The sequence below is a fragment of the Mustela nigripes genome, chromosome 2 (genome assembly GCF_022355385.1).
Source record: "Mustela nigripes isolate SB6536 chromosome 2, MUSNIG.SB6536, whole genome shotgun sequence".
NCBI lineage: Eukaryota > Metazoa > Chordata > Mammalia > Carnivora > Mustelidae > Mustela > Mustela nigripes.
In genome coordinates this window covers 142,745,502-142,760,044 of record NC_081558.1, presented here as the reverse complement: position 1 = coordinate 142,760,044, position 14,543 = coordinate 142,745,502, and the positions used below count along the sequence as shown (strand labels likewise).

General features: G+C 39.4%; 1 protein-coding gene across 1 annotated transcript in view; it reads left to right on the top strand.

Annotated features, from left to right (window-relative positions):
* The window catches only part of MED12L (mediator complex subunit 12L), a 323,861-nt gene that overhangs the window by 38,891 nt on the left and 270,427 nt on the right, over positions 1 to 14,543 (top strand). The window contains exons 4-5 of the mRNA XM_059391731.1: positions 3,234 to 3,425; positions 8,355 to 8,514. Of these exons, the coding sequence (XP_059247714.1) occupies positions 3,234 to 3,425; positions 8,355 to 8,514 (352 nt within the window). The remainder of the gene's footprint in view (positions 1 to 3,233; positions 3,426 to 8,354; positions 8,515 to 14,543) is intronic.

Sequence of the window (14,543 nt, the reverse complement as noted above, 5' to 3'; positions counted from 1 at the left end):
AAAAAAAAAAAAAAAAAAAAAAAAAAAAAAAGAGTCAGATGCTGAACCACGCAGGTGCCCCTTAACATTTTAAAATGTACAGTTCTTTGGCATTAAGTGCATTCATATTGTTGTGTAACTTGTCACCACCATCCATCTTCAAAATTTTTTTGTCTTCCAATTTTTTTTTTTAAAGTAGCATTATTTTGTAAGTGCTTTTCCTTTAGGCTGAAGTATTCATATTCATAATTATTAATGGACAGATAACATTCCATCATTTATGTTATAATGACTAGACTGTTGGTATATACCAAGTAGACTGTTGCCAACTTCTCATGGTTACTTATGAAGAGGGTATAGTCATATTTGAATGTACAGCTTATGTTCTTTTGGATAAATTTTCAGAAGCATACTTACTTGGGTAGTAGGCATTTTAGTCTCTTTAGGCTGCCATAACAAAATACCACAAACTGGGTGGATTAAGCAACAGAAGTTTAATTTTCTGAGAAAAAAATTTATTTTCTCACAGTCAGGGTGGCTGGTAGTCCAAGATCAAGGTGTCAGCAGGTCTGGATCCTTCCGAGGGCTCATTCCTTGGCTTGTGCAAGCCTGGCCTCTTGCTCTGTCCTCACAGGTTCTTTTCTTGATGTATGTATATTGGGTGTTTCTTCTTACAAGGACACCAGTCCATTGGATTAAGCCCTGCCCTTATGACTTCAGTTGACCTCAACCTCTTTAAAGGCCCTGTCTCCAAATACAGTCACATTGGGGATTAGGTCTTCAGCATACGAAGTTTGGGGGAACACAGTTCAGCCCATAACAGTACGAATGCTGTGTGTCTCTTGATGTGAGCTGCCAAATTGTTCTGTTGTATCAAGTTTTATGTCAATTTAAATAACTGAATAAATGGAAATAACACCCATTACAGCTTCTGCTGCCAATCCTTCCGGTGAGATTTACTCAGGGATTCAAACCTTCTGAAGGGAATTTGAGCTTATAAATATGGAATACATGAACTATAGTGTAGTCCCTAAACTTTTTTCCATTTTCTTCTGAAATGAATTACTTTCAAAATCGCTTTGGTTGGATGGAAACAAGTTTTAAATTAAACTTTATCTCTCCTACCTTGTCTGGGGGAGTGCAAATTGGTATGAAGCTTATGGAGGACAATTTAACAATGCTGATTGAAATTATAGAATTGTACGATCTGTTTTCTGGAAATTTATCTGAAATCTGTAGCTGTACATGGGTGAGATAACAAACAAGTTATTCATTTTAATGTGATTTGTAATAGCAGAAGTTTAGGGAAAACACTCCAAATGTCCAGTTACAGGGGTTTGATTAAATACAATGTGGTACACCCACACAATACATTTGTGAAAGTTAACAAGAAATTCTCTGTATACAGATGTAGAAGGCTCTCAGACGTTTACTAAATGTACACAAAGAGGAATACATGTAAAAAAAGAGAAAGTAATATATTCATGTTTGTGTATGTTATTCAACTGAAGAAACACTGGAAAAGACATAATTATGAAACTAACCAATGTGGTTACTTGCAGAAGTAGGCATTGGGACTTGGGGAATGAGACTCTTTACTTTTTTAGGTTTGGAATAATGTGAATATAAAATTCAGTGTATGGTTATGTTTTGTTTTGTTTGTTTGTTTTTTTGCTTTCTCTTTATTAGGGAAGTTTGACTTGGTTTGCAGTGTGCAGTGGTTCCTGAGGTTTGTTAGAATGTAAAATGCACATACAGTAACATGTTCCATTGTTATTAAATACAAAAATACAATCTGCATAGCAGATTGCTGACTATTTTTAAAAAAATCTTTATACCTTTGTTTATTATGATTAAAATATTCCTATATAATTGCAAGTAAGAGACCTTTTAAATTTAAACAATTGGTGTAAGTAGGGGTTTTAAGTTCTTGGTATAAAGACCAAATATTGATTGAGAGATTTAAAATTAAACAATTTGCGGTTGGCTGCTTTTTCCTAAACAACTGGTTTTGCTAAATTTTTGCATTTAATCTAGTTCCTGTTTAAACATTTTGCAAACATTTTCTTAAGAAAACACACCATGAAGTTTGTTGGCGAAAAAAAAAATAACAAAGCTCAGATTTTTTTTCCTAATTCTAATTTTTTATTACCATATTATATTAAACACACCAAATAGACTTTTTTTTTTAATTGTCCATAAATCACAAGGGTCGAGGAATTCCGTTAACCGTAGGAAAAAGTGTACTAGTTTTCTACCCTGGTAGATAAACTTGACTAATTGTTTACAACTGTGTTCCAATCTACACACTAATTGTTTCTTGACTCATGAGCATTAACTAAGGTAGTGATTCTTATTGTGCTTCACCAGGGTAGATATTTTATTTTAATCATGGTTGTCACTGTCTGCTAACCTGACTTGTTGTTTGAATCATATTCGTAAACAATTCCCAGGGAGTGAAATAGATTCTTGGAAATTCCAACAAGTTTTCTGTGGATTCACTTAATTTTTAGTTATTTATCCCTTTCCTTCTGGGGTCTTTCTTCCTCTTTTGTCCTTCTTTAGTTTGATTAATACGAAGATGCCACAGACATTCACAGGAACTCCCTTTGCTACTTTATTCCATTCAGAGCAGGTAACACTAGCTTTCTCTTGAAACCCATGTACTCCAACTTAACTTGGCAGTCCAGTTAAAAATGTTGAATACTTAATTTAATTGAACCGTTTGTAATTTTCCATTTAAATAAATTTTCTAAACTATTTTTAAAAGCACTGAGTATAAGTATAGAATTTTCCTTTCCAAAACTATATGCTATTAAGATGAAACCAGAAAAAGAATGATTACTGTGTGATTACTAGACTTTCTGCTTTTGTGTGCAACACCTCTCAGGAAACACATTCTCTCCAAATGTGGATGTAGTCTGAAAAAGAAGTACAGCTGAAGATTAAAGCAGAACCCATTGTCTTGATATTTATTCAGGATGTAATTAATTTCATCTTCTCAGAGATTTTCAAAGGCTCTTCTTTTTTCCTTGAACCACTTGTTAATAGTGGAACAAAAATGCTGTGGGGGTTTTTGCATTATGTTAGTATAAGGAAATCACAACTCTTGGCTTCAAGGACTTAAATTGCCATTTTATTTTCTCATGGGCTGCTTAAAGATATTCTCCTAAAGCAAAAATGAAATACTACTATACATTACTAACATACATACTGTCTTCAAACTTCTTCTTTTTTTTCTCTCGTTTCCACAGATTGGAGCTTATTTCAGCAGTATATTAGCTGAGAAACTAAAGCTTAACACTTTCCAGGACACCGGAAAGAAGAAACCACAAGTTAATGCTAAAGATAATTATTGGCTGGTTACTGCTCGATCCCAGAGTGCAATTCATAGTTGGTTCTCTGACTTAGCAGGAAATAAACCACTTGCTATTTTGGCAAAAAAGGTATCAAGTATTTCTTACATTGTTTTAATTATGGTCTTTAGAAATCACGATGTTGGAGCTAATGTCCAAGTATATACTTCTTTCCCCCGTTCTTTCAGTGTTAGGTATACTGAACCAGGTGTGTGCTGCACGTGTGCTGTTTCTCCCTTTATTTGGATGGCAATGTGGTTCCTAGCACATCTTGACCTAAACGTTCCACACAGGAAGCAATTTATATGGACTTTATTTATTTTTTAAGATTTTATTTATTTGAGAGCGAGAGAGTGAGTGAGCAAGAGAGCAAGCACAAGCTGGGGAAGAGGTAGAGGGAGTGGGAGAGGGAGAAGCAGGCTCCCCACTGAGCAGGGAGCCGGAAGTGGAACTGGAGCCCAGGACCCTGGGATCATGACCTGAGCTGAAGGCAGCCACTTAACTGACTGAGCCACCCAGGCGCCTCATGTAGACTTTGGGTAGACGAGTATTTTATTTTATTTTATTTTATTGTTTTAAAATATTTTATTTATTTATTTGACAGAGAGACACACAGTGAGAGGGAGAGGGAGAAGCAGGCTTCCCGCTGAGCAGGGAGCCCGATGCAATTCGGGGCTTGATCCTAGAACCCTGAAATCATGACCTGAGCCGAAGACAGATGCTTAATGGCTGAGCCATCCAGGTGCCCCTAGACGAGTTTTTTAAATCGAGAGAAGGCAATAAGACTTCATTGTATTTTCGGTTTCCTTAGGCCAGGATGTCAGAATGTGTCATTCAGAAATTCTTGCTTTGATGTTACTTCCTTGACTTGAAAAGTACCAATCCAAATGCTTTAAGCTAAGCCTTCTTCCTAACAAGTAAGATAGCGATTCTGGGTGTGCTTGAAAAACTTCATTGAAAAAGTTTTAGAACAGATCTCTGTCTTCTTGCACACCTTTGAAATCATTCCACGTGTCTTTCTCATCTGGCCTAAAACCCTTTTGTCGTAAGGGTGTCCATCTTCTGTTCTTGATAGTGCTATTAACAAGTGTGATGCAGGCCTGGTTTAAAGCAGAGCTCCTTTCTGTATTTGTTTTCTAAAGCAACTTTCTGAAAATAGCCTGTAGCTCCCATTGGCTTTCTTTGGTTCTAGTGCCGCTGTGGCATTGTGTTGCCTTGTGATTAAAGGCAACTGAAACCCTTGAAAAGCACAGCCATCAGCATAATTGCCTCTTGTTACTCAGGTTGTACCTGTCTTAACACAGGCTGAACCGTGTGGCATTTCTTTCCTGGCAGTGAACATGTACCAGGGGGCCCACGATGACCTGTAAATTGTATCTGAAGGCCCTATCAGTCGCAGGGCATCCTTTGGTATTTGATGGCTTTCTATCAATAGTTCACACCCTCCATGTTGGGGCGGACCTTCAGTTCCCATGCAGCCAGCCTGACATCTTTCTTTCTAGGTTTTCCTTTTTTTTTTTTTTTTCTTAAATTTATTTATTTGTCAGAGAGAGGGAGAGAGAGCGAGCACAGGCAGACAGAATGGCAGGCAGAGGCAGAGGGAGAAGCAGGTTCCCTGCCGAGCAAGGAGGGACTCGATCCCAGGACGCTGGGATCATGACCTGAGCTGAAGGCAGCTGTTTAACCAACTGAGCCACCCAGGCGCCCCATCCTTTTTTTTTTAAATAGCTTTTAGAATTCCTTTTTTGAATATTTCCTGAAAGCAGATACAGGTGAGAAATTGATGCCCTTGCTGTATGGGTGTAGTGGCTGCTCATCTTTGAGGAGGGAAATGAATCACAGTGCAGTGTATTAGCCATTGTTCTCTTTATTAGGAGCTGCCTCTGGCCAAGTCAGGTGTTCCTCAGGTAAGCCCTGACGTTAATTCTGTGCAAAGTTAAACTTTTTTTTTTCTTTTTTTTTTTTTTTTTGACTATTTACTGTGCCCTGAAGTAGTCATTTCTTGGGCTTTTGGAGAGTCCCTCTGTTTTCCCCTCTTCCCTCCTCAGCATATCATATTCCTGAGATGGCAAAAACTCTTATAGAGCTGGGTCAGAGATTGTGTTCTCTGCATGTTCTTCATACTAGATGGTTCAAATACTTCTTTAATTTCTGGTATTTATCTATCAGGTGGCTTAATGCAGGCAGCCTTAATTTTCCTGCTAAAATCGTGAGTCCTCTTCCAGCTCTGTTCTAGAGTTCAGAGTAGTTTCCTGTTTGGGATAAGTCAAGTTTCTGGGCTTGATTTTCCATTGCTTTACAACTCAGCACTCCCAATATTTAACCACGGAGAGGTCAAGAATGGCCAGTAAAAGGCCTTTTAACTCAATCATGGTCATAGGTAGATTTGGAAAAATAGACTTATAGCCTCTAGGGATATCCTTCTGGCTCCTGGACAGTTCTCTAGGTAGAACAGGTTCACTTCAGGTGACATTGATTACTGTGGTCTCTGGAATTTCCTTTTGCCTCTGCATCTGCTTGGTGAACACAGAGCGTGTTGACAGTGATGTTCATCCGAGGGGAAAGGCGCTACAAGGTGATACAGCCCTTTTGTGGATGAAAAACCATCACATGCTAGGTGTCTTAGTTTCCATTCCCTGCTTAGATGCAGCTCTAGCTTGATTCAGAAGCGAAACAGCTGTCCATTGATTGCCTACGTTCAGTTACAAGATAAAGCCAGATGGTTTCTTTGCTGCAAATGGAATCCATGACTGTAAGAAAAGTATGACTTCCTATAAACTTCGTATAAACTATGTCACTGTAAACATAATTTCCTTCCTGAGTTGGTCCAAACTGTAAATTTGATAACACCATCAATACGTGTCTTCTTCCTTATTTAAATAACCTTCACATATGTTCTTCTGAATTTTAAATCCCTTGATTTGAGTCAGCCATGTCTTATGGGGTTCTGCCAATAAGGACAATGAGCTGGCATACCTGCCTTAGCTTGTTAATGGTATGACCTATGGCTTAGTTCTGTTTGCTGTTTCATCGAAACATTTTGTATGTTTAAATTTTTATTTTCCTTCTGTCAGTTGTTTGTTCAAAAGAAATCCTTTGGGCATGTATAAAAGAACTATTAGTAATGTTTCTTCAGAGATGCTACATTTAGTTTTTTGCATTTGCCTAATTTTTTAGGCCTTGATCTTGTACTCTGTTCGTTCATCTGAATGAGCGGAAACCTGACCTTGACAAGTAAAATTTAACTCTCATACTATATGTTCTAGTGAAAAGCAGCAGCTCAGGTCTTGCACTGAGTATATAAGCCTGTGCTTTTCTTGTCCCTGGCTTCAGCAATAATCTATAAACCCAGAGTCTTGTGCTGCATGAAAGACGTGCCTTGTAAACAAAATTTTCAGGAGATTTTCTTGTTAAAATGTCTCACTGTGGTCTGCAGAGAGGAAGACTTAACAGCTTTGGCCTGTGTGACTTTCATCTCCCTATTAGGTATGTTTTTGAGGTGTAGCTGCCTCTGCCATGGCAGTTATGTTTAAAGTCAGCACCCAAGGCAGGAACCATACGTGACCAAAAGTCTATTAAATTGCGCATGAAAGACAGTGTATGGACAGCTGCAACTCAGTGTCCAGCCAGACAGCTTTTCCTTCAGCACTGGGGTAGCTTGAATGTTTGTTTGCTAAGAACCAAGTGAAATAGGTTATTTTAAAGGGCTGTGTACAAAAACAGTTTCTCCTTTAATTTTGGGATCACACTTGGTTCCAAGCCTGTGAACAGTCAAATTTACAACGTATGAGTGATGCAAAATATCTACTGTCTAAAGGAGGATTTGACTAAGAAAAATGCCATGCTGTAACAATCAGCTGCTTTGAAGTTTTTTGATATCCACCACAATATCAAGCTGGAGTGTGGCCCATAGAGACCAGGGCTCTTGATAGCCATGGTTGCAGTGTCCTGGATCCTTTTAGGACAGGGTCAGGTCCATGGCTTGGAACATACTTCGTCCAGTACCCAGAAATCTTTGGAATTGGTAACAAAATAAAAACTGTTCTAGTTTTGATATATGCCATTCTTTTACTTTACCCTTCTAATCACCCTGTGGGGTGGACAGGGTTGGGTTGGTATTATCACATTCATAAATAAAGAGCCGGGGAGGCTGGGGGCTAGGACCAGAGCGCAGAGGTGGTAGGGGGAGTAGCGGATGCTGACTGCTCCCATTCTGGACACCATGGCCGAGGTCCTCTGTCCACTGTTGTACTCTACATTCATAAATGGAATAGATCATATGTAGACGACTGGCCTGTTCCTAGGGTATTTATGAGGAATTCTAGAAGAGTGGGATAACTCTTTGAAACATTCAGTGGTATGTTGGGATACTAATTTGCTAAATAGTATACCTTCGCCGTTTAGAAGAAATAATGAACTGCCTCAAGTGCCTACTTTTCTACCAGTGAATTAATTAACCAGCTATTTCTAGCTCAGTGTTTATTAGGCAGATTGACTGATCCATCATTTTGGCCTCTATTTTAAATTTTGGGCTAACGGCACTTTAGAAGCTTTCTAGAAATTGTTATTATGAATGTTACAGTCAGAAAGCTTTATACCCCCCTCCTCCCAAAAAAGTGTTCTTTGATGAAATGTGGAGTGGGCACAATTTTTCACTTGATCATCCCTTCCGGTTTTGAGATAAAACTCTTTGGAGTACTGTCATGAAATTATTTTTCCTATTTTGTTGATGAATAGCTTTCAGCATCTGAGAATTTGAAAGTAATTTGTTTTTATAAATAAGAGAGCACAACTGATAAAACTGTTGTCAGTGTGTTAAACATAGTTTTGATTCTTTTAATGAATGTTTGCTTAAAGTTTTTGGTTTTTAAGCTGAATGTGCTGTTTGAAAATCCATCAAGGATATGCTTTCTTAAAGGCAGCAGAGACTTAGTGTCTTTCTTTTGCTTTCTGTTTCTGTAGGTTGACCTCATGATGAACATAGTATGTGATTTTTATAAATATGTTATTTCTTTTTAGGTTCCAATCCTTAGTAAAAAAGAAGATGTTTTTGCATATTTAGCTAAATATTCAGTGCCAATGGTTCGAGCAACGTGGCTGATCAAGATGACCTGTGCCTATTATTCTGCTATTTCTGAAGCTAAAATTAAGAAACGTCAGGCTACTGATCCTAATTTGGGTAAGTGAGAGAGGACTATACATTTTGCATTTCATCACGACTATACCAGGAGTTGTTGCTGGCAAGCTCTAGCCAAGGCCCAGTGAGGTGAATACTGAGGAGGTCCATGGGAGGCTAGAAATCCCTCATGGCACGCAGAGGGCTCCTTGTTCACCCGGCCCAGGATCCCGATTCCATCAGCAAATCATTGCTCTTACCTCCAGAATATGTCCTGCATCTAAACGTTTCTCACCACCAGAGCTGCTGGAGCCTGGTTCATGCCGCTGGCATCTCTTGGCTGGATACGGTGGCGGCCTCCCAACTAGTTTCCCTGCTTTTCCTTCTGCTCCTTGTATTGTTGGTTCTAGATTACTACGTTGATCACTAAGCCTAAATCCAATCACATCATGTCCCTGTTTATGCCTCATCAATAGCTTCTTACTACCTTCTTACTTAAGATGAAGATCCAGATTTTTTTCCTGTGGCCACCGAGGCCATCTGTGCCTTGCTCCCTCTTTCTGTGATGTTCTGGTCACATTGCTTTCCTTCTCCCTTCTGATATGTCACACTTCGTCCTTTCTGAAGGCTTCTGCATTTCTTTTCATCTGTACTTGGGCTGCTCATCTCTCTGGCATTGCCATGTCTCCTCTTCTCAGAGCCTTTGACTCGAAGGCCATTTCCTCAAGAGGTTTGCTTTGGCCACCTACCTAAATAATATTCCTCTATCCCCCTTCTGCCATTTGTGTTCTTGGGTATTCTTATTTTATTCACAGCTTGTTTCGCTATCGGAAATTATCTTGAAAAAAATTGCTGTCTCTCTCACCCCTCTCTCGCACCTGCACTGGCCCATGATCATGGTAGGTATTTGTTGAAAGAACTGAAGGTAAACTGTTTTGAGTCCGTCTTCTCTCTTTTGGTGACTAGACAGTGACTCCTTGAGGTGGTGGTAAAACATGCTTAGTAAAAAAGACTGGATTCTCCACTAAAGAATTACACTAAGAGCAGAAGATTACACATAAAGATGTCCACTCAAAGATTAGGTTTAGAAATAATTCCTTATGAAATGGAAATGTGCTTATGATTTTATAAGGGGGACCCCAGCTACAAGGCTCTGAGGAGCAGGGTCAGAAAGTGCAAATGTCCTCAGATGCCAGGCAGTGTCCTAAACAAGTGAGTCAAGGTGTGAGGTTATTGGGCGTGGTGGGTGGTCCTGGGGAACTGGACAGTGAAGCCCACTCTAAAAGCACGGAAAGTTAATCAAAACAAAACAGAAAACATGGCTCGATTCCATGCCTGCCACATTTTGAGCTCAGGTTTGCTAAAACAAAGATGAACTGTATTTCAAAGTTAACAAAACTGTATTGTGTGTATATGTAAACGAATAGGGGAAAAGAATCCACAAAGTGAGTAGTGGTGATCTCTGAGTGCTGTTCTGGTAGCAGTCATGTTAACGCTATGCTTGAGATTGTTTTCATCAGCTTATTATTTTATAGGGAGAGACCAAAGAAATGCCTCCTTTTTTAAATTACTGAAGCTCTACATTCTTATATTTGCAAATAGTGTCAAAATAGACACAATAAAAATTCAAGTTGCTTCTCTCCTTCATATTTTCCTTCTCCAACTTTTCTTCATTCATATACAAAAACACGTATATGTGATTCATATATATATATATATATATATATATATATATATATAGACAGAGAAAGAGAGAGTGCACACCTGCACAAGCGTGGGTGAGAGAGCGAGAGCATTTATTAATACTTCTCTCCAGAGTCTGAATATCTAGTTGCTTACTAGCATCCTCTACTTTGATGACAAATGGGCATCTGAAATCTAGTATATACAATCAAAATCTTGATTTCCCACCATCCCTAACCTTGCTCCTTCTTTCTTCAGTCTTCTCCTTAGTAAATGTTCTATGTAGTCACTGGGTGGATAAGGATAAAAGCCCTATTGTCATTTTGGGCTTTTATTTTTCTCTCAAAATTCTACATTCAGCCTCTCAGCAGTCCTGTCAGCTTTACTTTGAAAGTCCAGTCCCAGCCCAAGAATGTCTTCCTCCTCCCACTGCTGCTGTCCTCTGGTTTGAGCAACCACCTCCACCTTTGCCAGAGCTGTGGCACTGGCCTCTAGCTGGTCTTGGTTTCATTCTTCTCTAATGACAGCTTTCTGCTCTGTAGCCATAATGTTCCTGCTAGAACTTAAGTCGTGTTGCACTTTATGCTCAGAATCCGCACTCTGATGTGTATCGCCGACTGCTCATGCTGGCAGCGGCCTCTCCTTCCAGCCTCCAGATGTCCGTCCGCCTCCACACACTGCGTGTTAACCCAGATGGCACTTCCTACAAGAAGCCTTCTCAGATCACTCCAGCCAAAATGTCCTCTCTCCGTCACTATCTCTTCATAACTTAGTACCACCTACCATGTTATATTTTAAATTTTATTGATTACTTAATGTACACTCACTCCCAACTCTAACATTTCTGCCTGAGAAGTGGTCAGACTTGTTCCATACTAAATCTCCTAGGAGAATACCTGGCATACAGAAGGTGTTCAGTAATTTGTAAGATAAAGGAATAATGAGGTCTGAAGCGTGTGGGTCTTTGTCCCAGTTCATAATCCTTGACCCTTGTAGCATCACTAATTATACAGACCACTCCTCCTTTCCTAAGTCCTTTTCCTGGTTTTGTAACTTGTTCTGTCAGTGTTTTCCTTGAGATTTTAACCGTTGTAAGAAGGGGGGAAAGCTGATCATACAGGAATGATTCTGCCCAATGAGACAGAATTTTAGGACAAATAAAAGTCTGATAGATCCTCATCATTTGCAAAGAACAATTAGGTAGAATTTTTAGGAGTCTCAGATAGGAGTTTATCACCAGAACCACATGATTTCCTCTACCAAATGGAAGGAAGCCTAGCTCCAGTTTCTAGCTAAGAACATCAGAGACTACTTGCCTTCATTACTTTCATCATTAATTTCCTTATTAGTGTAACCAGTTAGTTATGGGGGAAGGGGATTATTTTGCATTTTTCTTCCAGAGCTAAAATTTTTATTATTTGCATACCCATGACAGATCGTTGATTAAGTTCACCTACTAGCTGTGTTTTCTTTTGTAAGACACATAACACAGGTGAATCTGTTTTTTTGACTCTGTTTAGAGAGTATTACAGCTCATTGTTGTTGTTTTTTTTTTAAAGATTTTACTTATTTGAGAGAGAGGGAGAGAGAGAGAGCATGAGAGGGGAGATGGTCAGAGGGAGAAGCAGACTCCCTGCTGAACAGGGAACCCGACCTGGGACTTGATCCCGAGAGTGGGATCATGACCCGTAGCTCATTGGTCTTTATGATTATCCTTGTGTTTTTTTTTTTCTTTCTTTCTTTTTTTTTTTTAAAATAGCGTAACTGGGCAGGTTGTGGGTACAGAGGGGGAGAGAGAATACTGAGCAGATTCCACAACCAATGTGGAGCCCAATGCAGGGCTTGATCCCATGACTCTGAAATCATGATCTGAGCCAAAAACAAGAGTTGGTCACTTAACTGACTGAGCCACCCAAGCACCCCTATTCTTGTGCGTTTGTAAATGTGAATGTCAAATCCATGAAGAACGAATGTCTAATATACCATTTCTTGTGGTGGAGTATAAAAACTTTGACCTAAAAAATGCTTAATGCTAAATATAAGAATATTTTTAAAAAATGCATAAATTTTGGGAGTTGATCCCTAACCTCTTAGGTCCAGCATCTTGGGAAGAGCTTTGGGCTTTAGTCACTGCAGCTCTGCACTAAGTGACTACTGACTTAAAGCAGAATCCTTAGTCTCTCCCTCCAGCAGTCTTCTCAACCTTGATCCGATCCAATCCATGTTGCCTTTCATTTTATGTCTTCTTAGTTTTCTTTTAATCAAGAACAGTTCTTTGGCCTTTGCTTTTCTCGATATTTTTAGAGGGGCTGGACTGGCTATTTTGTAAGATGTCCCTTGGTTTGCATTTATTCAGTTCCTCATGACTAGGTTCAGGTTATGTACTTTTGGTAGGAATACCATGGAAGTGATGCGGTAAGCCGCTCAGTGCATCGGATTACATTGTCCTGGTACTGGTGGCGGTAACTTTGATCTTTTGGGTAAGGTGGTGCCTCCTGGGTTTCTTCACTCCAAAGCAATGCTTTACCTTTTGTGGTTAATAGCTAATTTAACTATGTGTAGATATTTACTTCATTTTTCTGTATTCTTACATGTGTTGTAAAATGCATGTAGCATACTATTTTTTTTTTAAGATTTTATTTATTTTTTATTTATTTGACAGAGATCACAAGTAGGCAGAGAGGCAGGCAGAGAGAGAGGAGGAAGAAGGCTCCCTGCTAAGCAAGAGAGCTTGTCCCAAGACCCTGGGATCATGACCTGAGCTGAAGGCAGAGGCTTTAACCCACTGAGCCACCCAGGTGCCCCTAGCATACTATTTTTACTGTCTGCTGAGAGCACATGGTTTCAGTGATCTGATCTTGGTTTTCTGTCACCCTGTTACACCTGATAACCCCTCACTCTCTGCTTTGTCTTAAGCACTTTCTTCAGCTTCTTTAAGCAAATTCTGCAGTACATTTAGAAGCATTTGGCTGTGTAGACCTAGCCATAATGTAGCAAGTTTCACATTCCAAGCAAGCTATACAGCCAAGCAACTACACACATATGTATGTGTTGAATTGGATTAAATTGCATACACTGCAGAAGATTAACTTTGCAGTAATAGGTTCTGTGTTCTGGCTTTGATGGTGAAAAGAATCATTCAGCACATTTGGGGCAAGATTGACTATCAAGTGTCACCTTTTCCTGGCAGTGGTTTTATGACTTCTGTTGTCTTGATGATTGTTCTTAGGATTTGTAAAGTGTTTTCAGTAGAAATGGCCTTTATTCCTTTGTAATAGAAACATATGCTTTATTTTCAGTTCCCACATTCAGTGTTGGAACAGAGCTATAAAGCACTGCTGTTTGATTTTATTGAAGAGAGTTTTCCCTAAAGTTAAGTGGGCTAACAACAACAAGGGAGTAGGCCCGTCGTGTAAATTCTTTAAATGAAGCAACACAGAGATTGTCACTATCATTATGCAAAGAGTTACAGATCTAAACTGTGGATTAAATGGGTTACTGCCCTGGGGAGCTTACAGCAGTCAAAGGCCTCCCCAGTATAGTGTGTACCCCAAAGTGAGAAAAGTGAGAGGGGCCTTGGGTTCCTGGGTGAGTTTTCATGTGTCATTTCAAGGCAGGTAAAGAAATATTTGACCTGGACATACTGTAACATCAGGGCAGAGATTTTAAAGTAGGGCAGCTTAGAGGAAGGTGTTATAATTCTCAGCCCTTATGAAAGCCAAAAAGCAAGATGTTATAGGTAGACAGGATGTTTAGAAAATGCTATCAAATAAGTTAGTGTTACAGACTCCAGGGAAAGAACCCCAGACGTAAGGTAGTTGGTTTCAGATATTTTTTAGAGTTGAGTGAAGTTTTGTTTTTAAAATAAGATTGTTTAGTCATGTTAAGATTTTTTGAGCTCCCTAGAGAAAAGCATTTAAAATGGGCTAGCTAAGACTTAAAAAAGTAAAACTTAGAGTTAGGAAATGAAGGAAAGTCTTAAACAGACTAGGAGATATGACTGTAGAGTAAATAACGCAGACTTTGTGCATTGATTTGTAGGAATGTTCCATGGAGGAGTCCTGTTGTTGCTAAGCCAAGTCATCGGAACTGTGGCGCTTACTGCCATCATTGCTGTCATGGTGGCGGTTAGCATTTCTTGAGCAGTTACCGAATGCCCCGCACTGTAGAGAGCAGGAACATGGTGCTTCTTCCAGTGTTAGACTGAATTAACTCTGGACGTGTGCTTTGAAAATGATGTCCGTTACTTGAGGGAGCTTTTCAGCTTTGGGCATTCCTCATCCCTTTGCTGTGTTTCCTGTTGGCTCATGTGGGAAGAATCCATCCCTCTCTACGTCTCCCAGGACTTCTGTGGTGTGCTGGGATACCACATCCCCCATTTCTTAGTAACCGTCTCGAGGTTCTGTGTA